At 42.5% G+C, this 26,589-nt stretch overlaps 1 protein-coding gene across 1 annotated transcript; it reads right to left on the bottom strand.

Moving 5' to 3' along the window:
• Positions 1-110: 110 nt before the first annotated feature.
• CBARP (CACN subunit beta associated regulatory protein) lies at positions 111-25,353 on the bottom strand. Its single transcript, XM_082248156.1, has 10 exons — positions 25,033-25,353; positions 19,480-19,537; positions 4,268-4,410; positions 4,124-4,185; positions 3,878-4,040; positions 3,593-3,788; positions 3,341-3,496; positions 3,044-3,236; positions 1,956-2,118; positions 111-1,818 (listed from the first exon to the last, which is right to left on the bottom strand). Exons 2-10 carry the CDS (start codon positions 19,525-19,527, stop codon positions 735-737), a joined length of 2,208 nt encoding a protein of 735 aa, XP_082104282.1. The 5' UTR covers positions 19,528-19,537; positions 25,033-25,353; the 3' UTR covers positions 111-734.
• Between the last annotated feature and the right edge of the window lie 1,236 nt (positions 25,354-26,589).

Genomic DNA, 26,589 nt, shown 5'->3' with positions numbered 1-26,589 from the left:
TCTGTTGTAAATGTAAAAATGAAGTTGAAAAATGATTCAGAAACATTTGCATTTTTTCTCATAAGTATGCTTGCTCCCCCCTCTTGCATACACACAGTGTACATTCAGACTCTGACAATTACAATATGCGGTCTTCTTTTAATAAGGGAAAATGCAGAGCAGTAGTGGGGAGAGCACAATTACTCCTGCCCGTCATGTGCTACATTAAATTACAAGAGCACAAAGGCTCTATCTCCCAGGAACAAAGCATCTTTCTTAAATAAATAATTTAAATAAATAGATAAACATCACACACTGGTAATAGACCCTGCACCAACCAACCCCGAACATCCCTTGTGCCTGTGAGTCCTGTTTTGGATGGGGAGCCGTAGATCTGCAGCAACCACATTGAAAGCCAGTGGATCCACACTTTGTCCCCCTCCCCCCCCCTTTCCCTGACGCAAAGTTGCCAAGGGCCTTCAGGAAGAAACTTTATATTGCTTGGAAGATAATTGTACAGGTATTGTGAATAATGCATGTCCATGCTGTATGTTGGTGTGCGGTGTATATGTGTTGCATGTATTTACAGTCATGCATGTGTTCGTATGGCACATAAAGTGGCAGTGGGTAAAACAGTGTGCCACAGTGGGTATTATTTGGCACTGTGCTATCTAGGAACAGTGGGTTGCACACCTGCTCAGTCTTTAATTCCCACCTAACTGTCCTAGATAACTGCTGGAGACTTGATGTTGCTGCTACACAGGACTGTGATCAGGTGAGATGTGTGCCACTGTGCAGAGCCTCTCAGGGCTGCGTGCTGTCCTCTGCACAATTGGATACAATCTTTCTTCCAGCCCTGCTCCAATTTTATCCAGCAGCTCTGTTGTTTGAGGGCCATAACCATAGTCCTGATCTGGGGTCTCTGTTGGAGGTCTGGGCTCCTCAGGAGCAGGCCCATGTTCAGATGGTTCTTCTTCAATGGCCTGAATTTTGTCTTCAGGTGTTATTGAAGCTGGGCTAAGTGGACAGCTCTCTGCTCCTTCCTCATCTGTAGTGCTTGCAATACGTGGTAACGTACTGTGATAGCGTGTGTCTGGAAGGTAGCTAGTGCTGTCTCCTCTGCGTAATGGGGAAGCACGATGCCTGTCTAAAGCAGGGGGAAAACGGATGCCTGGATCACTGTACTGTTTTGTCCTCTGCCATTGTTTACGCAAGTGCGCTCGTGATCGATGCTTTATGCGCACAGGAGAATCATCATACTGTGGATCATGCCTAAGGAACTCATTAAATAGTGCATCTGTCTTTTCATCAATGCTAAAGTCTCGTCTAGTAATAGCATCTTGTGGACTGATTGCTTGAGTGTGATGGGGAAACCATGTTTCTTCCTCCCCACCTGCAGCACCTTGTTCGTGTAAACGCCCCTCCAGACTTTCAAATACTGTCCCTTTACGTCCACCATGAGTGAAAAAAAGGCGCTTTTCTGAAGCAGTCTTGTCCCTATGAGGGCTGCCTGATTCTTCTGGTGGCCGGCAAGGGGCTTCAATAGAAGCATAGCCACTGTCCATCTGAAGGAGCTTTCGGGATCCAGTCTCTGGCTCTGTTCCCTTCCCCGGCCTACTATCTGGCAGATCCTGGGAGGGTAGGCTGGGAAGTCCACTTAAGGAGCTCACACTTTCTGCATCACTACGAACAGAGTCCCTGTCATTGTTGCTACTACTTTGATCTGAGGCACAAAGCTCTAATGATGCACGTAGGCTCCAAATGTCACACTGGGGAGGGAGCTGGCCTTGTTCTGTGCTTCCTACATCCGCCAATGATCCATCTTCCCCATGATCTAACCTGTAAACCAAATAAGAACATTGTAAATTAAATGATCCCCTCCTTTGATTAGCAATAGGCAGTGTGAAAAAGGGGATTATAAAACATTTGTTGGGAGGTGTGTCTGGAAAGATGTGGACTGGGCAATAGAAGAATACCTGCCGAGAGAGTGTGATGGTGTTCCATGTTGTGGTATGTAAGAGCCTTGATTTGAAGCAAAAGCGGAGTCTTGGGTATGTGCTATGTACTGTATAATGTCATCACGCTCAGCACTTTCACTGGCTGCTCGCTGGCGCTGGAACTGATGCCGTTTTGGTGAACCTGTGAAAAGAGAGCACACCATATGTCAGGAACTATGGACAGATTTCTGCATAAACTACATTAGTCTGATCATTTTACAGTTTAAGGTAAAAGTCTATTGTTACTATTTTTTTTTTTAATGCACAATCCTTGGATATCCAGCTTGTTTATCTAGCCCTCCTGTCCCTTCCTATGAATACAATGGGTAGATGGATGTTTTAGAGCATACCTGTCTAATGCCAATTAGCCCAAAATAATTACTGTATGATCCTATTTTAAAAAAAAAAAAACCTGAACAGAATGTTTAAACTAACTTACAAAATGTTATAGAGCTTTTAAGAGCAGAAAATATTTGAAATCGTAATTGTGACATATTTTCTCTACATGCAGCTGACTTCCTGTTCAAATATTCCGAATTATACAGAACAATGTTAGTAATTTGATAGATTTTTTTTTTTTTCTTTATATAAATATTTCAGCTTTGCTAGATGGTGACAGGCTGAATTTTATCTCTTGGCTCCAGAAATATTAGTAAACTTAAATTGCCAGTTCCACTCCATGGGATTTTGGGATTTTGCTCTCCCTATCTAATCTCTTAACTGATTTTAAATTATTTATAATGCAGCAGGATGAGTAGAACTTCATTGACTAGGGTGGCAGAGACCAGAAATGACATAGAATTCTTGCCACTGAAATCCTGTGACATATAGGAAACCTGTAGGTAATAAACAGCCCACCAGTTTCACCCATAAATGAACCCCCCTGATTAATGTGAACTCATTGAAATGCAGTCCTTACTTACTAATATATTGCTTTTCCCTCTTCCCAGTTAACTAAATGACATGCCTCTCATCACTTTATATATTCAGTTTACCCTCCTTTTATAGCTGGGGTAACAGACTCCTTCTGTTTCATCTTGTGCATCCAGGTCAATCCTCCCCCTCACCTCTGGTGTCTAAGCTGCTTGCTCTCTGCACACTGCCCAGTTTCCATTTCTTGATTTTTAGGTAGGGGCTTGCTCCTTCCAAGCTTGCATGACGCCGTAGACGGCTGAAGAAATGGAGTACTGCACCATGACTTCGGGTGGTACCCACATCAGAGCTGGCACCACCCGGAGGGAGATGACTGCTGTGGTCAAACTGGGGAAGGAAGGGATGGTGTGAAACTGGTGCACCTATGATAACCCTATATTCTATTTGTCTGTTTCTCAGCATATTCCCACTATTTCCACTCTGTTACTCACCCTAGCTTTGTCTGGGCTTTGTCTTGGAGAGGGAGGACTATGGGTTGGAGATTCCATAAAGCTTGTATCTGCCACAGAGTTGTATGCATCTCCAGGAAGCGCAGATGTTAAACTGAGCGAGAGTCGAGTTAGTGGAGCAGGAGGACTTCGAGGAGGCTAACAGGATTTGAAAAAAGAGCACATTTAAAAAAGAAAATATGAAATTATAAGAAAGCTGGGTCACAGGTTTAAAGGTAAAAAAAAGTGGTATACCTGATATATAGAGATGTTTGACTTGCTCGGAGAAGTGTAATGTGTTTCAGATGCTCCTCCACTGCTGCTACTTTCACCGCCTTCGCTTTCATGTATGGTCAGAATGTGCAAAGCAGTTGGTGGTAGGGAGGGAAATGGAGGGAGAGTCAGCCTTGCATTCTTCAGATAGTGAAAATCTCCTTCTGTCAAAGTGTACCTAAAAGAGTACAGCAGCCAAAAGACTATTAGCATTATGAAGTCTTCCTGTACTAGCCTCATCTACCTTGCGACTTTCTCTTCACTCACCTTCTTCCCCGTTCACGTTCTCTTCTTTCTTGCCCACATAAGGCACCTTCATTGAATGAAACGCGACGACCGCTGGAGGCAGTGCACAAAAACTTTTCCGACTCTGCATCACGAAGACCTGAGGCGGACAGTGATTCTGCATCTTCTATTCGAATGGTGATATCTGTGTGGGTCAAGGGACATTTGATGCTATAGAGAATAATCTGTATCTCCTGGAAAAAGGTTCACAACAGGAAGTCTCCTTACCATGTGTTGGCTGTGTCTCGTCCACATAGGAAGTATTTGTTTTCTCTGCATCATCACTGGGTCTAAAAAAAAAGAATTGCAGTACAATTGCAAAATAAAAATATATAGGCAGGGTCTGGGGAAGTTTGTTGCAAAGATTTTTACCTTGACAGCCTCAGATGTGAATCGCAGCATCGTCTACAAAGGATCAGGACCCCGATAAGTAAGACCAGTGTTCCTCCAATGAAGATGGACAGAAGGACCAAGAGCAAGACGTACCCATCATGACTGGGTGCAGCCGGAGCAGCCTGCAGATTCATATGGTAAAATGTCACTTTCTGCAGTAAACACACTTCTTCACTCTTATTTTTATCGTGTACAGTGCATTTGGAAAGTATTCACAGTGCTTCACTTTTTACACATTTTGTTATGTTACCGCCTTTTTCCAAAATAGAATACATTCATTATTTTCCTCAAAATTCTACATACAATACCCCATCATACCAATGTGATAGAAGTTTGTTTGAAATCTTTGCAAATTTAAAAAAAAAAAAAAATCACATGTACATAAGTATTTACAGCCTTTGCCATGACACTCAAAATTGAGCTCATGTGCATTCTGTTTCCACTGATTATCCTTGAGATGTTTCTACAACTTCATTGGAGTCTACTGGTGGTAAATTCAGTTAATCAGGCTTTCTTTGGAAAGGCACACACCTGTCTATATAAGGTCCCACAGTTACCATGTCAAAGCACAAACCAAGGCATGAAATCCAAGGAATTGTCTGTAGACCTCAGAGACCGGATTGTATCAAAATACAGATCTGTGGAAGGGTACAGCAAAAATGTTGCAGCATTCAATGTCCCAATGAGCACAGTGGCCTCAATCATCTGTAAATGGAAAAAGTTTGGAACCACCAGGACTCTTCCTAGAGCGGGCCGCCTGGCCAAACTGAGCAATCATGGGAGAGGGGCCTTAGTCAGGGAGGTGACCAAGAACCTGATGGTCACTCTGACAAAGTACCAGCATTTCTCTGTGGAGAGAGGAGAACCTTCCAGAAGAACAACCATCTCTGCAGCACTCCTCCAATCAGGCCTGTATGTGAGAGGCCAGATGGAAGCTACTCCTTAGTAAAAGGCACATGACAGCCCGTCTGGAGTTTGCCAAAAGGCACCTGAAGGACTCTCAGACCATGAGAAACAAAATTCTCTGGTCTGATGAAGTAAAGATTGAACTCTTTGGCCTGAATGTCAAGCGTACTGTCTGGAGGAAAGCAGGCACCGTTCATCACCTTGAAGCTACTATCCCCTACAGTGAAGCATGGAGGTGGCAGCATCATGTAGTGGGGATGTTTTTCAGTGGTAGGCACTGGGAGACTAGGCAGTATCGAGGGAAAAATGAATACAGCAATGTGCAGAGACATCCTTGATAAAAATCTGCTCAAGAGCACCCTGGACCTTAGACTAGGGCGAAGATTCATCTTCGAACAGGACATTGACTCTAAGCACACAGCCAAGATAACAAAGGATTGGCTATGGGACAACTCTGAATCTCCTTGAGTGGCCCAGCCAGAGCTCAGACTTCAACCCGTTTGAAAATGGCTGTGCACCAACGCTCCCCATCCAACCTGATAGAGCTTGAGAGGTCCTGCAAAGAAGAATGGGAGAAACTGCCCAAAAACAGGTGTGCCAAGCTTGTAGCATCAGACTCAAAAATATTTGAGGCTGTAATTGATGCCAAAGGTGCGTTTAAAGTATTGAGCAAAGGCTGTGAATACTTATGTACATGGGATTTTTTTTATTTTTAATAAATTTGCAAAAATTTTAAACAAGCTTCTTTCATGTTGTAAATATGGGGTAATGTTTGTAGAATTTTGAGGAAAACAAAGCATTTAATCTATTTTGGAATAAGGCTGTAACATAAAATGTGGAAAAAGGGAAGCACGGTGAATGCTTTCCAGATGCACTGTACAAGCACCCTTCCATAGTCTATAATCTGTAATATGCTTGACTATGACTAGACTTCTAACACTCGGATGCTGAATGAGCCCAATGTCAAAGCTCCAGTGCTAAAGTGGAGAATCTATACCTCCCAAAACTCCTTGCGACCAGTTTCATAGCTCATCTAAAAAAAATTTAGGGATACTGTTTAAAGCTGAACTTCATGTATGGTTTGTATTGTACAGCTACATTGGTGCACGTTGGGTTGCCTGCCTGCTTGGCATGGCTGTTGTTCAAAGAATGTCTTCTTACGTTCTTTGATTGGGTGAGGTAGAGGTTGTGATGTCAAAGGACCAACTTCTCCACCACATCCAATCAGAGAGTGTTTTGCATTTTTTAAAAAGAGCTACAAGGTGTTCTCAAAATGTCTCTTCTGTTCTCTTAATGTCTATGCTTCAGGGTAGCCACTAGCCGCAGGACCCAGAAATCCATGGCAATTCTCCACTTTTACAGTTATCCCACAGATATGGAGAACGTATACTTACATTGTTCCAGACTGGACCAATGTTACTGTGCAATGCAATCCATACCTGGAGTTTAGCTTTAAAAATAAAATACTACATTCTTTTTTCATTGAAGCCTACTGTCTATTTCACAATCTTATTTGAAATACATTTTTTTGGGAGTTCATATCTCTTTTTCTTTTCAGAGCATTCCTTCACTCAAGCCTCGTACACACGCACCGATTGTTGGCCGTGAATTTTCGGCCAACGTCCGATCGGCCGATTGTCGGCTTGTTAGTATGATGATTCCGACAACCGCCTGCGACTTTTCGGCCGAACAAAATCACCAGATAGTGCATGCTATAAAATTTTTGTTGGCCGTCACCACAACGGCCGATTTTTCGTCAGTCAGTACAGATTTCGGCAGACAAACATCATATGAGCAAGACTGGGCATGCTCAGAGAAGAAAAAACAAACGGAAAGTTAACCAGCACATGACATCACTTCTGAAGTTGGTTGTTGTTGGCCGAGAAAATTTGTGTGCAGTCTAGAGCACATTTCAACCAACACAAAAACACTGGACAAAAGACGGCCGACCAACAATCGGTGCGTGTGTACGAGGCTTAAGTCTGCTACTACCTAAAAGACCTCTACACACATTTTGTTAGATTATAACCTATCATAAAGGTATGGAATACCATGACAGTGTGAGCTTGTTAGTTAAAACAACCTGCGATCAGTTAATTTTTTGTTTGCATTTAGAAAAAGCTTGTGCTATTGCCCCTAACTATAACTTTAATCGAAGCATTAAAGATATTTAATGAATTCAAACAGTGATCCACTATTGTGAAATGAAATGTTTCCTGGGCTTAGCAGTAAACTGAATTAAAACCAATTAGCTGCTAATGAGCAGCAAACACTGCACCTGTGATCAAATTTTATTTTATTTTTTTTAATTTTATTAGGCTTTCCTTATAGACACATCCTGGAGCCTTTAGTTGGTGTATTTGGAAATGACTCTTGTATTGCAATAGAAGGTTTAAAAATCACCAGGTTACCAACAAAAAGGAGTGCGTAGTGCCATAATACCTGCATGAAGTAATGAAAATGTAGGCTGTGTTTTCTGTATGCATTTTTAAAGTTTATATTTTGGCAGGTACAGCAGTCTCCATATTAATGGGAAAAAAAAACTTTGACCTGTCAAAAAAAGGTTACTTAAATGTTTATAGATCTACAACTGTACAGTAGAAAATTTGAATTACTGATTATAATGTCAAGGATGGAGGGAAAGCTGCTTTTCTATGGTAGTTGTAGAGCTTATGTGTTGCATACAACTGAACCATAGAGAAGTGAACAGTTGACATACAAGAAAATAAATGTTGCACTTTGTAGTGACTATTTCCTAACCTTATGTAAACCTAAACCCTGAACTTGCTCCTTTTTTGGTCAGTTCAATATACCCTTTAAAATGTTTTGTATATTACCAGTGTCAAATCCCCTAAAAGGTAACAGGCTATAATCCACTGTCTATAAATATCATTTCTGTATCCTGTACTGTACAATTAGGCTATACCTGTTGATCCTGCCGGAAAGTCAATACTGACTTTTTTACTCTACAGTGTTATCTCAAGCAGTCTTATAAGCTCTGCCCAGGTTGTCCACAGAACACCTGCTCCCTACTGTTATGGAGTTGAAGGGAATGCAAGGTTCGCTGTAGTCCTAACACAAGGTCTGTCCGAGTATGACCATACTGTATGGTGAGTGAGCATTGTCCCCCCGTAAAACAGAACTAAATAATGGATGGTAAACAAAATGTGGTTGCTCCCATCAGCATATATAAGTAATTATCATCTTTATTGAAACCAATAATAAAATCTACATGTCCAAAATAATCTGCTCCCTACTGACCTAGCTATGTCTGCATGTGTACCTGTATATAATAGAATGAATCTAGAATGCTATAATTCTTAATTTAAACATATAGCAGATAGGTGATCATCCAATGGCTTAAAGAATGTGTAAAGGTTCATAAACTTAAACACCGTCACTCTCATGACGTCTCCCTTTTGTATGTTCTCCCATGGATTATATTGATATTTGGTGTAATGGCTTATAAGGGGGGATTTAAAGCGAGGCTCCCTGTTTAAGGATATTGATCGTCCCTTAAACAATGTTCAATCCGAAGGAAACTGACCGCCTGTCCATTTTTATCCGATCCATCAGACAGATGGGGAATAGGACCATCATCCCCCTGTTTTTGGTAGACCGGATCGGATCAGTTGGCAGCGAGTGTCAGCAGACATCTGCCACTCCATAGAAGAGACTGGAGGGTCCGATCAGGTCAACCTGAAATACTGACAGGTGGACCTGATCAGACAGACTGTCTGAAAGGGGCCCAAGGACGGGTGAGCTGCAATATACTCCATTTTTTCGTTCTTGAGTTTAGATCACTTTAAAATGAATTGCAGACCTTTGGAGTTTTTGTGCACTTCTGTGCCTATTAGTGAATTTCAGAAATTATTAAGAAGGAATGCCTGCAGCTGACTGTTTCACATAGGCTTGTTTGCCCAACTTTACACATTTGCTAGTAAAGCCTGTGGTAACTTTTTTTTTTTTACTATGCTGTCACCACATGCTTTAGATATTTTATCATTGCCATTTCAACAAAAACAAAACTTCTTGGTTACTCAGATTAATACCTTAAGTTAAAGCGGAGTTCTGGCCACAAAATCATGCCTTTAGATTTTATGGCATCTGCTTCCTTATCCTTACCTGAGCAAGAATTGGATATTCCCGGCTTTTTTTTTTACTTACCTTATTACAGAGGATAATATTCACCTTACCATCCACTTCCTCCTTCCGCGACCTGCGCCGTCACTTCCTGTCCCGCAATGCGTCCTGGGAGCTCTTATTCGTGGCTCCCAGGATGCAATGGGCAGTGACAAAGGCGGCCGGCCGCTCCTCTCATCGCGTTATTTCCAAACAGGAAATGACGCAATGTTAGGCGGAGCACAGTGCGGACGGCGATGCCGATCGCATAGTACTGGGCATGCGTGAGATTTCACGCTGGATTCACCAGCCTCCGCCCACTACAACCAGGAAGCAGGTCAGACATTTACCCACAACGGACTCGGCGAACCAGGACAAAGATGGCGGCGCTCAGCATAAATTTTATAAAGCTAAGATTTCATGCTTGCAAAACTATTATTACACTGTATAAAACAGGATTAGCGGATGTATAGAAGTCGGAGGGGACATTAAAAAAAAAAAATTCTGTGGCTGGAACTCCACTTTAATATACATGAGGGCAGACTTTTGGGCAAAGCATAAAGTTAATGCTTTTCAGTAAAGTGCCTTTAGTTCTGTCATGTGTGATCCTCATATTCATAATGCACAAAGCCTTGTTCCATGCTTTCTAAACACCCATGTTACTTATCTCTAATGAGTGAAGAAATTCACTGCTATAGCTGGGAAACCCAAGAGGAGCTTGCCTCAGCTCTTATGGTCGTTCAAGTGTTTCAGAGCCTATTGCTCTGGAGTATATTGTGTGAAAGCATCCACCACAATGATAACTATTCTCTTTGCCAGACGCAAGAGTCCATAGTCAATTACACTTTTTTTTTTTTTTTTTTCTTTTTTTAATCGTTCTAAATGCTTTATTTTGTATTTTTAGCATGCTGGAGGATCTGCCAGTGAGTAGTAATATTATACAGGATTTATATAGTGGCAACAGTTTGCACAGTGCATTACGACATGAGGGCAAACCAAACAGTTACAATACAATGCAATAGAGGAATCAGAGGGCCCTGCTTGTTAAAGCTTACAATCTAAAGGCCCGTACACACGTACCGATCGTCGGCATACAAACGTCGGCGGACGAAAGATCTGCCGATTTGTACGCGTGTTAGTATGGTGCCTCCGACAGATGTCTGCGCACAATCCGCGGACAAAAGTCTTTCTTGCAAACATGAAAATTTTTGTCTGCGGACACCAGAACGGACGATTGTTCGCCTGTCAGTACAGAATTCGGCCGACAGACCGCAGATTTGCAAGACTGGGCATGCTCAGAAAATTAAAAACACAGGGAAAGTTAACCATTACATGACATCACTTCTGCAGTCAGCTGAAGTCTGCAGACAAAATTCTTGTGCTGTCCTTGTGCTGTCTTTGCACTTTTCAACAGACACCGACATCCCGGGGAGAAAAGACGAACATTTGTATGCCGACCATCGGTACGTGTGTACGGGGCTTAAGAGGGAGTGTCAAGAGATACAAAAGGTAATAACTGTGGGGGATGAGCTGATGGAGAAAGTGGAAATACAGTTTTTAGGTGGAGGTGGAATAGGCATCTCTGAAGAGAAGGGTTTTCAGGGATCGTCAAAAAGCAAACAGAGTAGGAGATAGATAGATTGGGGTAGGGAGTTCCATAGGATAGGAGATGACAAGAAAGCTAAAGAGCAAGAGGTCTTGGGAGGAACAAAAGCTAACAATTTGGTTTGTATTTTGAGACTAGATTAGTGACTTAGCAGGGGGCTGAGTTATGGATGACTTTGCAAGTTGTTGTTCGATGGGAGAGTGACAGCCAATGAAGGGATTGGCAGAGAGGGGTAGCAAACACTGAACTGTTGGTAAGGTGGATGAGTCTGGCAGCAGCATTCATGATTGACTTAAGGGGGAATAGCCTATATAAAGGTAATCCAATGAGGAGGGAGTTCCAGTAGTCAAGGCAAGAGATGGCTGTGGTGTCATTGCTTAGGAAGGGGTGTATTTTGGGGGTTTTGAGGCAGCAAGCTTTGGACAGTAATTGGATGTGGGGCTATTTAGAACCCTGGCATGGGGGGACAGGTTGATGGTTGTGCCACTGATCTTGACTGAGAAGTCAGAAGGGGCATGTGGAGAAGGAATTAATATGAGCTCAGTTTTGGATAGATTGAGTTTGAGGAAGTGGTGAAACATCCACATTTGATATATTGGTCAAGAAGTTAGTGATTGGTGGGAAAACTGATGTTGTGAGCTGAGGGGTAGAGAGATAGATTTGGGCGTCATCAGTGTAGAAATCACATTGAAAGCCATGGGAGTGGGTGAAGATTGAGAAGCAGAGAAGTGCAAAAACAGAACTTTGGGGGACCCCAATAGAGAAAGGAAGAGGAGAAAGTGGAATTGTAAGTGACACTGCAGGTGCGGTGGGATAGGCAAGATGAGAACCAGTCAAGGAGACCTAACTAGTAAAGTTTGAGGAGGAGGGGGTTGTCAATCATATCAAAGGCACCTGAAAGTTCCAGAAGTAGGAGTATAGAATAGCGTCCATTGGTTTTAGCCATTAGTAAATTATTTGTATGTTTCAGGAAAGTAGTTTCTGTGGAGTGTTGAGGGTGAAATCCAGATTAAGAAAAAACAATCATCTCCGGAGCATGCCTTCATACATACAGTAGCCCCCAAAAAATAGCTAAACCACCCCGGGAGCTGTGGGCCTTTGAAAGCAAACCTACTGAGAGAAAACTAAGGAGCCAGTATTTACCAATCTCCTTTAGTACTTGCTACTTATTCAAGTGATCTCAAAACATCTGCTTCAATGATCCAGTGCGAAGCCTCCCAAATTTCAGTTAGTTTGTGGCTGTCCCTGCTTGCCAGAAGTCAATTATTTGCCAAAGGGATATGTTACAAAATGTTCATTGAACAGTGGCTGCAGCTGTTGATCAGTGTATTCTGACAGTGGCGGCTACCATGATCACAAAACAATGTCCTAGCTGAGGGAATCCCCTCAGCTCACTTCTATAGATGAAGGAACCTGTTAGTTTTTCTTTTTTTTTTTTTTTTCTTCTGCTCAGCCGATTGACTGAATGAAAAAAAAATGAATAGCCTATGGCGAGCTAAAGGCTTACTGCCCACTGGGAGTTAAGGTTCGGGCAGAGGTGCACCGTCCAGCCCCGTTGCTGGCTGCCTGTTAAACACTATGAGAGGCGGACAGCTGCTGCGGCCGGATGGTACACTGAGCGGTACAAACATTTCGGGCAGTATGCACCTGGACCATTGCCTGGAACACAAGTAGGCTGACAGCAGTGGGGCTTAACAATGGGTGTGGGACTTCCACTTGCATCCAAATGTCCAGTGTGCTAGTAGGCAAATGTGGAGTTTTGCCTTTATGTGCTGCATACTTGTTCCTAGCTGGGGTTTTAGAAAGTCAGTCAGTTAAAGCGGAGTTCCGGCCTAAAAAATGACTTTGGGCCATCCGCTTGCTTTAAATGCCCTAAAAAACAAATGGATAGTCTCGATTTTTTTTTTTTTCTCTTTACTTACCTTGTTTTTGAAGAAAGTACTGAACGTCATCGCTCCCAGGAGTCAATGCGCCTGCACCGGCCCCGCTCGTAAGTTCCGGTGCAGGCGCGTCATTCCCTGCTAAACAGCTTCTGCTGTGCAGGGATGACGCGCCTGCCCGGAAGTGACGAGCGGGGCCAGTGCAGGGCATTCTGGGACGAAGAGGACACTGAAGAGGATGCCCTGGCTTCAGCTGCCCACACCTGAGATGGCAGCGCTGGACAAGAAATTTTCAAGGTAAGTATTTCTTCTAAAAGGTAAGTGAACCCGGGGACAGTTCAGAGGCTAGCCATTCTGGAATGCACTAGCCCTGACTGTCCCGGGGGTATTTTTTTCTAAAAAAACTTTTCCGAGGCCGGAACTCCGCTTTAATTTCAGAAGGAGGTCAACAATGGCAGCCTCTATTTTTTCCTTCCTGTAGTTTTACTTTGATATGCTTCTCATCCTGGGTATCATTATCCTGAATCTCAATCTTGTACCTTTTGTGAAAAAAATAAAAAAGCCCTCATTCAACCTATCCAGTTCTGTAACCTCCCTAATCTTATATATACACAGTGTAGGCAGCTCCAAACATGAAGATCAGCACAGATGGGTGCTAGTATTGTTTTTTTGTTTTCACATTGAATTTCTATCTGCAATACATTTATGCCTGGATATACAATAGTTGCATATTAGCAAACCACACCAGCCTTGAGAAAAAGCTTATGCTTATCGAAATACCAGTTTTTAGTACAGAACCCTGATTAGCTCTAATCATTACCCAAAATTTAGGATCACAGGAAGCTATGTCTTACTACTTAATGACACTTCAAGAATTTGACATGAATGCAGGAGTAAGGCCCCTTCCACATGGGCCATCCAATCAGATCTGCCTGTCCGTTTTTCAGGCGGACCCAATCAGACCCTTCGTCCTCCTCAATTGGCAGTCGGATGTCAACGGACTTGTCCGTTTACGCCTGGCTACCTCTGATCTGATTCAGCAAAATCAATCAATTCCCCTCCATCTGGCCTGATCAGAGGGCTTTCAGGTGTAAACTGACATTTGGTGCATTTACATCCGACTGCCCATATAGCAGAGCAGGCTGTGTATAAGCGGAGCAGACACAGACCTGTCATTCGGCCCAGCACAGAATCAACGAACAGATCCCCTGCTGAGCAAAACTGGATCTGGCCTGTGTTAAAGGGGCCTTAGAATTTTGTTTGTTATTGGTACACAATGAGGATGATTTACTAAAGACAAATAGGCTGTTCACTTTGCAAGGGAATTTAGTCTTCCCTTAGTTAATGAGGTGAAGCTCTGCTAATTTCCACCCTCCAATCATGTGCAAGGAAAAACTGTTTTTGTTAATGTTCTTTGTACATGATTGGGTATTTTTGCAAAGTGAAATTTCACCACATTCACTAAACCCTGGAGAAATCCCCTTGCAAAGTGAACAACCTATTTGCCTTTAGTAAATTGAACCCACAGTGCATCTTATGCATTTTAAAACTGCTTACAGGCAGCAAATGAATATACAATTTAGAGGTTAGTGTGATTACACTAGGTAAGAAGTAGTAAAATGGACAGGCTATTTATATCTATGCTCTGTCAATAGTCTATAAATAATTAATGTACATTTAATAACAATGAAAAATCAATGTTTCTAGCTAAATGAGCTAAGGCTCTGTTTTCAAGCAAAACAAAAATTTTAGGCTACGTTCACATCTAGGCGTTGCTATTTTATAGGCTTTTCCAGGCGTTTTCATAGGCGTGTTTAGAAGCGCTTTACAGGTTAAACGCCTGTAAAACACTCTATATCGCCTTTCCAGCATTTGCATTAAGTCTATGGGGCAAAAACGACTGTAATCTGCCCAAAAAGAAGCTCATGTACTTTTTGCAGCGTCGGGCGTTTTGTTAAAGGCGTCGGAACGCTTTGATATGAACAGGGGCCATTGAAATGAATAGGATTTGTCTTGTTGGGCATTTTTTGAGCTGATCCTTAGAGCTGAAAAACTCCCCAAAATGCCTACATGTGAACTTAGCCTAAAAGTCTAGCACTCAATAATGCATATCTTGGTAAATAAAGTATAAACAATAAATACTAAGAACTAGCAGTATTAAATACATATTTATTGCTGTTATCTGTAGTATCACCTACCTTCCTAGAATCTGCCCCATGTAAACCTTTGTCTAGCAGCATGAACAGTTTATTTACAGTCTGATATCCTTTCTCCTCTAAGGCCTCATGCACACTGGACATTTTTACAGCTTCTGTTTTTGGCTTCAGACGTTTTTTTTCTTCAGCCAGTAAACTCCCCAGCATGTGTCCATGCACATTTAGGCCCCTTTCACACAGGCGGATCTGAACGGTCCGTTTTTTTTTGGCGGATCTGAACGGTCCCCCCCATGCATCTCTATGGGGGATTGGATGTCAGCGGAGACATGTCCGCTGACATCTGATCCGATCCGTTAAATCTGGACAGATGGAAGCCCTATTTTCCATCCGTTCCCTGTAGGTAACCCTAGATCGTCAGCAATTTAGACACCTCTTGTTTAGTGCATCGCACTCTCTGTACATGCCTAAAGCCATATACAGCAGAGCATTAAAATTACAGATTTTGCTAATGGCCCTATTCAATCATAGTTCATACACATGAACTAAAGTGCCTTTATTTAAAGAGGAGTTCCAGTGTCCTGTGGAAAAAATAAGTCAGCAGCAACAAAAACTGTAGCTGCTGACTTAAAAAAAAAAAAACAGCCACTCACCTGTCCCATGATTCAGTGGTGTGCTCACCCCAGCCCCAGGGTTTTACCTGCGGTCTTCTTTCCTCGATGCCGGCATCTTAACTTAACAGCTTCAAAACTGGGTGGCCACTACGCATGCACAAGCAGTTCTGCGCAACCTGAATGGTCAAGCAGTCTTCTGGGACCTGTCACGTGTCCCAGAAGACAGTAGGGAGGAGGGGAGACCACCTAGGCGATTGGAAGTGGGAGCGGTTACCTGTCAAAACCGTGTACCCATTCCCTCCCCTGCTCCTAAAAAGTGCCAATTCTACAAGAGGAGTGGAGGGCGAGTCCTTAAAGTGGAACTTCCCCTTTTGGGTGGAGCGCCGCTTTAAGTGCACCAAGTATTGCAAGCATGTGCATTACAGGAAACATGGGTCTCCAAAAATATGGAGGCTGTCATTGCTAGTTCCATCTCTATTATGCTTGAGCAGTGGTTTCCAAACTGTAGCCCCTTGCTTGCCTTTAACTGGCCCCTGGCGCATTATTCCCCCAATTGACACCAGTAATGAGGCAAGATTCTTTCCATTGACATGAACAGTGGAGTATAATTCCTCCCACTGACATCAACAATGGGGCACAATTTCTCCCACATCCACCATTAATGGAACACTTATTCTTCCACTGACACCAACGCAACAATGAGACACTATTTATTTATTGACACTAATGATGGGACACTATTACACCTCTTACTGATCACAGGCGCCAAAGTAAACTTATTGGTGGTCAGTGGGAAAAATGCTCCTCCAATAATGGCACCGTTCTAGACTGTGAAAAAGATAATTGAGTTAATGCAACTGACTCTTAAGGCCTGTACACAAAATAAGAAAATCGGAGGTAAAATTTAATCCGACGAACGATCTGCCAATTTTCAGATTGTTAGTATGGTGCTTTTGACAGCTGATTACGGTTTTTCGGAAGACAAAAACTGAATGTGCAGGCTATAATTTTTTATCGTATGTGAAAACAACCTGATTTTCGTTAAATTAGTACAGATTTCGCCCAAGAAAAAAAAAAATCATAAGAGCAAGACTACACATGCTTGCAAACGAAAGAATACATACAAAATTCAACACATGGCATCACTTCTGAAATTTAATTCTGTTGTACGAGAATTTTCGTATAAAAGTAACCTCTTCACTTTTGATATGAGGCTAGCATGCAACAATAAATAAATGAAAATTTGTCCGATAATTTGATCGTGTGTACGTGGCTTTAAATGGTGTTTACCTACCCCCGAGTTATGGAGGCACCATCAAATGAGAGGTGAATCCGCCACATCTCAATAAACTCCTAGAAACCTCTGGAAGAACCTTAAGCTGGCCATACATGGATCAAAATCAGCCGGTTCAGCAGGAACAAGCCAAATTTCAATCCATCTCTGGCCAATGCTGTTCCTGAGAAGGTGATCTATCAATTGCCTTTTCATAACTGGTCCTGCTGGAAAACATCCATTCAATCAGCACTTGCAAACAGTTGACCGCAGCGCGCTCATCAGTATATGCTGACGGCGGGAAAGTCCCACTGTCAGAATACAATGGCATGGGGGGGGGGGGGGTGGCTTCCTGCATCTATATCAAATGTGTGGATGGGGGAATAGGGTCAGTTTTTTTTATTCAACCCACTGGCTAAACAATAAAAAAAAAAACAGACCCATGAATTGCCAGCTTTAGGCTCCCCACACAGCTTACAATCTGATTGTACAATCTTCTTTAGAGCTACCAACAACTGCGCAGTGCAATGGCTTGTCTGAATAGATACAAACATGACTGAATAGATAAGACGAGTCTTCAGATTACATATTTTGGTCAATCTAAAATTGATGTTAAAGAGATTGTGTGGTCAGAATGTAACAGTAATGTGACCCTAATGATTTCAGGGGAACCCTGGTTGAGAATGGCTGGTCCAAGGGCTTTAAAAGACTGGCTAGAGATCAGTAAGCACATTAATAGTTCTGACTACATTTTTGCAGACTTGCCGCAGGTACATGACTAAGAAAGTACTGAAATTCAAAAATCAGTATGACTTCCACTCAAGTTTTTTTTTTTTTTTAAGCGGTCAGCATTAGCAGTTTTTTAAAGTTTTTCTCAGCACAGACTTCCTGGGAGTGCATTTAGTACCATGGAATGGGGGAAAAAATTAACACATCTGAAAAAGGGATATATATATATATATATATATATATATATATATATATATATATATATATACATATATACACACACACACCAGGGAGTACACCCCTCACATTTTTGTAAATATTTTATTATATCTTTTTATGTGACAACACTGAAGAAATGAAACTTTTCTACAATGTAAAGTAGTGAGTGTACAGCTTGTATAACTGTAAATTTGCTGTCCCCTCAAAATAACTCAGCACACAGCCATTATTGTCTAAACCACTGGCAGCAAAAGGGAGTACACACCGTCAAAGTCAAGAGAAATGTCTAAATTGGGCCCAAAGTGTCAATATTTTGTGTGACCACCATTTTTTCCTAGCACTGCCCTAACCCTCTTGGGCATGGAGTTTACCAGGGCTTCACAGATTGCCATTGGAGTCCTCTTCCACTCCTTCATGACGATGTCACGGAGCTAATGGATGTTAGAGACCTTGCGCTCCTCGACCTTCCATTTGAGGATGCCCCACAGATGCTCAATAGGGTTTAGGTTTGGATACATGCTTGGCGAATCCATCACCTTTACCCTGAGCTTCTTTAGCAAGGCAGTGGTCATCTTGGAGGTGTGTTTGGGGTCGTTATCATGTTGGAATGCTGCCCTGCAGCCCAGTCTCCGAAAAGAGGGGAATGATGCTCTGCTTCAGTATGTCTCAGTACATGTTGGCATTCATGGTTCCCTCAATGAACTGTAGCTCCTCAGTGCCGGCAGCACTCATGCAGTCCCAGACCATGATACTCCCACCACCATGCTTGACTGTAGGCAAGACACACTTGTCTTTGTACTCCTCACCTGGTTGCTGCCCCACACGCTTGACACCATCTGAACCAAATAAGTTTATCTTGGTCTCATCAGACCACAGGACATGGTTCCAGTAATCCATGTCCTTAGTTTGCTTGTCTTCAGCAAACTGTTTGCGGGCTTTCTCGTGCATCGTCTTTAGAAGAGGCTTCCTTCTGAGACGACAGCCATGCAGACCAATTTGATGCAGTGTGCGGCGTATGGTCTGAGCACTGACAGGCTGACCCCCCCACCCCCTTCAACCTGTGCAGCAATGCTGGCAGTACGTCTATTTCCCAAAGGCAACCTCTGTATATGACGCTGAGCATGTGCACTCAACTTCTTTGATCGACCATGGAGAGGCCTGTTCTGAGAGGAACCTGTCCTGTTAAACCACTGTATGGTCTTGGCCACCATGTTGCTCCTCAGTTTCAGGGTCTTGGCAATCTTCTTTTAGCCTAGGCTATCTTTGACTCTGGGGAAGGAAAATGGCTAATTAGGCCCAATTTAGACATTTTGACTTATATGTGTACTCACTTTTGTTGCCAGCAGTTTAGACATTAATGGCCGTGTGTTGAGTTATTTTGAGGGGACAGCAAATTAACACTGTTATACAAGCTGTACACTCACTACTTTACATTGTAGCAAAGTGTAATTTCTTCAGTGTTGTCACATGAAAAGATAGAATAAAATATTTACAAAAATGTGAGGGGTGTACTCACTTTAGTGAGATACTGTATATAGGCACTCACTTAACAAAATGTACATTATTTGCTGGCAGTTTCACTTAATATCTCAAGCTAAATGCCTGCTGGTGGATAAATGTATTCCTCAATGTTAGTATACGATTCTCGTCTAGATCTCTAGATTACTGTCATATTGCATTTTTTCTCACCGTGGAGCTGTCAGTTATATTCTCCCATGGAGGTGACTCATTGCTCATGATCTGACACCTGCAGAAACAGAAAGGTGGGATGTGTTATAGCAGATGAAACACTGAATGGTAGGACAAAAAGGAATATCAAGCCTATGTGATCAGTTATGGCAGCCTTTCTCAACCTTTTTACCCCATAGGATCTCTTAAAGTTATTTCCAGGTCTCTGGGAATCCCTGCTAAAACCAATTCATTGGTCATGGGATTGTATGATTGTTGTTTTTTTTTTTTTTTTTTTTTTTTTTTGTTTATGGGATTGGATTGTTTTTTTATTGGTTGAACTAGATGGATGTGTCTTTTTTTTTTTTAACCTGACTAACTATGTAACTATGTCACTATTGGGTATCATTGGGAAAAATGACACTGGTGAACAGTTGAAAGAATATGGTGATACATGTAATAAGCTGATCACATGATTCTTCACAAAATTGGATAATATGACTGAATCTATGAATTCTGAAAAGACACATACCAGTGCCATCAATCAATTTGGAGCAAAGCCAAAAAAACGTAATCAAAATTATTCTGATCAGTTTTGACAGAAAATCTAGTCGTAGGATAGTAGATAAGATCTACCAAGATCACCAAGTGTATGGTGCACTGAACAATCTTTTCATTTCTTCCGATTGTATTTCCATTTAGACAGTAAATTTATAGAAAATATCATATATAAAATAGCTCTGTGCATGGCCATCCATATAGTGGTTGTCCAATCACCACCCTTAACGACCACTAAAAAGGTACCTGGAGTAACATATGCTGGCTCTGCCAGGTGGCATTGCCTCTGGAACCATGCAGGCACCAATAAATAGGTCAATCCACCACAACTCAAGGAACTCCTAGCAGCCTCCAGAGGAACCCTGATTGAGAAAGGCTGAATTATGGAATTGCATAATTTTTAAAGAAAAATGAACTGCCCTGACTAAGTATGACTCGTACATGAAGCAAGCAGGGGTTTCAAATTAAAGTAATTGAAAAGACTTCTATATATTTTTGTTAAATAATAAACATGTTATACTTACTTGTTCTGTGCAATTGTAATGCACAGAGTGGCCCTGATCTTCCTCCTCTGCCCCTCCCCTGCTGGCACTCTAGGCCCCTCCTCTTCTTCTTTGTGTGCAACCATAGGAGGCTTCCTCTGGGGGGTGCACCTCCCCAAGCTCACTCCTAAGCTGGAATGTGTGCATCTTTTGACACATACAGTGCATATCAACCCCTCCCCCATTCCCTCCTCACAGGATTTGATTGACAGCAGCAGAAGCCAATGGCTCCTGCTGCTGCCTCTGTGCCTGTGAGAAGAGGGAGAGACATCAGAGCTGGCTGCAAATAAGCACAGCACTGGATTCATATAGGAATCAGGTAGGTTTTTAGCAAGGTGAGAGCGATATACTTACTGTGGCATTTTTTTTATCTTACTGAAGAATTGCATTAAGGTAAAAAAATTCCTTTATAGCCACTTAAATCTCTTTAATAATGGCCACACATGCTTTAAATAATGATCAATTTCTTTCACAATTGTTCTCTTCTGACCTATTCAACCAATGTGCCAAACGGAGATGTGGATTTTGGTTGACAGTTGGAAGATCAATGTAAGTTATCAATCACATCTCTGTTTCCACCATGCAATCTCAATATGTGATCAATTAAAATACAATCATATTCATGAACAAAGTATCTCAATTAAAATGACTGATAATTTTCTACCCTGGGTGACTGACTCTGTTTTATCGAATCCGGTCTAAATCAAGTCTAAAGCCCCGTACACACGTAGCGATTGTCGGCCGCCGAATGATCGGCCGATTGTCGGCTAGTTAGTATGATGCTTCCGACAGCCGACTTTTCGGCCAAACAGAATCTGGTGTGCAGGCATTAAAATTTTTGTTGGCCAACACCAGAACGGCCGATTGTTCGCCAGTCAGTACAGAATTCGGCCGACAAACAGCCGATTAGCAAGACTGGGCATGCTCAGAGAAGAAAAAACACATGGAAAGTTAACCATCACATGACATCACTTCTGCAGTCGGCTGTTGTTGGCCGACAAAATTCATGTGCAGTCTTTTGCAGTTTTCAGCCGACAGGACAGCACCGGACAAAAGACGGCCGATCGTTCGGCCGACATTCGGTACGTGTGTACGGAGCTTAAATCGATCAGAAGGGAAGTTATGGCTATTCAATTCTTTTAATAAAATCACATATTGGTCAGATAATAAAATCGAAGAGTGTATGACCACCAAAATCTACCAATTCCTAACAACATTTGTTGGATGAAACATGATCATTCAACTACTACATGTTTGGAGGAATCTAATGAGAGGAACTAATCAAAACTGGAGCAGCTAGAATCTAGGGCAGATGTGCATAGCAACCATTCAGCTTCTATCTTTCATTTTCTGAACAAGCTGAAGCTAGACCCTGATAGGTTGCTATGAGCATCTGCTCCAGATTCTGCCTGCTGCTGTTTTGATAAATTCATCCCATTGCTTCTAGTGTGTAGAGATCACCAAAAAGAGCATTAGACTATCATATTAGGTCCTGCATTGATAGGTGATATATAAGAAGCAGAACCAGCCATATTCTACAGTTTTAACATACACATCATTTTAAGAAGGATGCAGACAATCACCAATAGGCAATAATAGTGAACGGTGTTTACGGGTTACTTTTTTTTGTAAATCTTTATGCAAAGGAAGATCACACTCTGGATACATGACAGATGTCAAATAGAAAGTGAGGACCACAATGCCAGACACATTAACATACAGCAATACATCCATAATTAAAGGGAAAACCAATCAATGAGGTGCTCACAGGTTACTTTTTTTTTTAGGGAATATTCTGGATACATGACAGATGTCAACTGGAAAATCAGGGTGATGATGCCACATACATAATAGTTAAACAGCAAAATCTCCATTAGAGGGAAGAGCAAATCAATATAATATTCACAGGTTACTTCTTTTTTTTTTAAACTATGTATTAAGGAGATCATGCACTGAATACAGATGTCAATTTAGAAAGTGAGGACAATATTCCATATACATAACAATATGCAGGTGATCTCCATTAAAGGAAAGATCAAACCAATGAAGTGCTCGCAGGATACCTTTTTTGTTATTATTTATCCAAAAAATCTCATACCAGATGTGCTGGATACATGACCGATCTCATTTGGAAAATGAGGACCAGATTCATATCAGATTTCAGCAATACATCCAATATTAGAGAAAAGATCAATTAACAAAGTGCTCACAGGTTCCTTATTTTTCCCCATAAATATGTATATAAGAGATCACACAGTGGACAGACGACATATGTCAAATGGAATGTGAAGAGGATACTACCAGATACACAACAGTAAACAGCAATCTATCCATAATTAGAGGGAAGATTAATTAATGAGGTGCTTACAGGTTACTTTTTTTTTTTTGTAAATATGTATTTAACAGATAATATACTGGATACATGACAGATGTCAGTTGGAAACTGAGAGGCATGTTCCACATACATAATATTATTACAGCAATACATTGATAACTAGAGGGAAGATCAAATCAATTAAGTGATCACAGATTACTTTTTTTGTAACTATTTAAAGGGAGATAACATATCAACAAATGACAAATGTCAACTGGAAATTGACAGATACATCAATACATCCATAATTACAGAGAAGATCAAATCAATGAGAGAAGATCAAATCAATGAGGTGTCCACAGATTACCTTTATTTATAAATATGTATTTAAAATATCACATAATGGATAAACTGTCAATTGGAAAGCGAGGATCATATAGCTGGATACGTAACAGTATACAGCAAAACATCCATCATTAGAGGGAAGATCAATCAATCAATGGAGTGTTCATAGGTTACATATTATTGTAAATATGTATTTAAGGGCTCAGACACTGTATACATGACAGATGGTAATTGGAAAGTTAGGAGCATACTGTCAGATCCAGCATACATTCATAATAAGAGGTAAGATCAAATCAATAGAGTTCTCACGGGTTACTTTTTTGTTAATATGTATCTAAGAGATTTCACCCTGGATACATGACAGATATCAATTGGAAAGCGAGGATCACATTGCTGGATACATAACAGTTCCAGAATGCCAGATCCCCAATTCATCCATAATAGGAGGGAAGATCAAATCAATAGAGTGCTCATAGGATAGTTTTTTGTAAGTATTGGATACCTGACAGATGTCAATTGGAAAATGAGGAGCATATTGCTGAATACACATCAGTATACAGCAGTAAATCCATGATTGGAGGGGAGATCAATCAATAAAGTGCTCACAGGTTACTTTTTAGGTTTTTTTTTTTTTGTAAATATGTATTTAAGGGATCAGACACTGGATACATGACAGATAAATATTGGACAGTTGATACTGCCAGATCCAGAAATACATCAATAGGAGGGTGATCAGATCAATAGTGTCCACAGGATACTTTTTTGTAAATATGTATTTAAGATATCAGACACTGGATACATGACAGATGAATAATGGAAAGTTGATACTTCCAGATCCAGAAATACATAATTTGGAGGGACGATCAGATCAATAGCGTGCTCACAGGATACTTTTTTGTAAATATGTATTCTAGAGATCAGACAGTGGATATATGACAGGTGAATAATGGAAGGTTGATACTGCCAGATCCAAAAATACATCAGTGGAGGGAAGATCAGATCAATGATGTGCTCACATGATACTTTTTTGTAAATATGTATTTAAGAGATCATACAGTGGATACATGACAGATGAATATTGGAAAGTTGATACTGCAAGATCCAGAAATACATCAATAGGAGGGTGATCAGATCAATGATGTGCTCAAAAGATACTTTTTTGTAAATATGTATTTTAGAGATCAGACAGTGGATACATGACAGATGAATAATGGAAAGTTGATACTGCCAGATCCAGAAATATATAATTTGGAGGAACGATCAGATCAATAGAGTGCTGACAGAACCTTTTTTGGCAATATTTATTTAGGAGATCCTACACTAGATAAATTGATAAATGACAGATGTCAATCGGAAAGTGAGGATCATAGTTCCGGCTACCCATCAGTATCCAGCAATACATGGATCGTTAGAGGAGTGATCGATGAGTGAGGTGCTGTCCATGGTATGCAATGAATGGACTGCTATGGTATTGGGCAGTACCCACCGCCTGGCAGGGAAGTATGTAGAAAAGCGATGCCCCACCTACCTGCTCGGCTCACCATCCAGCCCGTATGACATGAACCCTCCCAGCCCGGCCTTGGTCCCCGCTCTCACCTGGGTGATACCCCCTGATCAGCCAGTAAACACCCGTATGTTAATGAGCCCGGATCCCAGCCCCGCGGATGCAATGCCCAAAAAAGCACCGCTGGCACGGAGGAAATGCGGATTTTTAGCAGCCGGTGTTCCCCAGCCCCAACACATATCCAGGGAGTGCCCACACGGATGCTCGGGGGGTGCCATAAAAAGGGGCGAGCGGGCCACCATTCAACCTACCGGGTCCCGTGCACACCCTGCGACGGCCGCCGATGCCCTCCTGCCTGGCGTGGCTCGAATCGTCACCTCCCGCTCCGAGCTGCGGCTCAGTCACCGGCCTCAGGATTTATGAATGAAGCTCGCAGGGGAGGCCCCGCCCACCCCCGCACACGTGACTCTCGCCAGGCTGCGGGCAGGGGAGGTGGTGGTGGTGGCGGTGGTGGTGGGAGATAGCGGGAGAAGGGGAGCTGTGCTGTGCTGTGCACCTATAGGCATGTAGCGGCTTCCCCTCAGGGAGGAACGTTCTAGAGGGCCGGGGTGGACGGCTGTGTGGGTTGTATGTGTTGTGTCTATATACACAGGGTATTGGGCACTATGCTTTGTGGCGAGGATGCTACATGCACGACTTCTTCCACAGGCACTGTGTAGCTCAGCCTGAGCTCGGTGAGGTATAGTGAGAGGGGAGGGGGCTGACACGGGGGACAGTGACTCATAGCTGTGTGTGATTATTTATAGGCTGTGGCAAATAAGGAGAATGCGATAAGGGGATACGGGGAAAGGTGTGAGTGGGAGAGAATGAGAGAGAAAACAGGAGCTCAAAGCACAGGGACATGAATGAGGTTCCATCACTGACACTAATGCTGGCCCAAAGCCCAACCATTTACCTATGCTGCTCTATGCCAGCCTTTTTCAACCAGGGTGCCTTGTGGTTTCTTCAGGGGTGCCCAGGCACAATTGTGTGCCTTGTGGTTTCTTCAGAGGTACCCAGGCATCCTGGGGTACCTTGTGGTTTCTTTAGGGGTGCCCACGCACCATTGTGTGCTTTGTGGTTTCTTTAGGGGTGCCCACGCACCATTGTGTGCCTTGTGGTTTCTTCAAGGGTGTCCAGGCACCATTTGGTGCCTTGAGGTTTCAGGGGTGTCCAGGCACCCTGGGGTGCCTTGTGGTTTCTTCAGGGGGGCCCGGGCACCATTTTGTGCCTTGAGGTTTCTTCAGGGCTGCCCAGGCACCATTGTGTTCCTTGTGGTTTCTTCAGGGGTGCCCAGGCACCATTTTGTGCCTTGAGGTTTCTTCAGGGCTGCCCAGGCACCATTGTGTGCCTTGTGGTTCCTTCAGTGGTGTCCAGGCACCATTGTGTGCCTTGTGGTTTCTTCAGAGGTACCCAGGCACCCTGAGTGCCTTGTGGTTTCTTTAGGGGTGCCCACGCACCATTGTGTGCCTTGTGGTTTCATCAGGGGGGCCCAGGCACCATTTTGTGCCTTGAGGTTTCTTCAGGGCTGCACAGGCACCATTGTGTTCCTTGTGGTTTCTTCAGGGGTGCCCAGGCACCATTTTGTGCCTTGAGGTTTCTTCAGGGCTGCCCAGGCACCATTGTGTGCCTTGTGGCTCCTTCAGTGGTGTCCAGGCACCATTGTGTGCCTTGTGGTTTCTTTAGAGGTACCCAGGCACCCTGGGGTGCCTTGTGGTTTCTTTAGGGGTGCCCACGCACCATTGTGTGCTTTGTGGTTTCTTTAGGGGTGCCCACGCACCATTGTGTGCCTTGTGGTTTCTTCAGGGGTGTCCAGGCACCATTTGGTG

Source organism: Pelophylax lessonae (genome assembly GCF_965119305.1).
Source record: "Pelophylax lessonae genome assembly, chromosome: 1".
Taxonomy (NCBI): Eukaryota; Metazoa; Chordata; class Amphibia; order Anura; family Ranidae; genus Pelophylax; species Pelophylax lessonae.
This window is presented reverse-complemented; position numbering and strand designations above follow the sequence as displayed.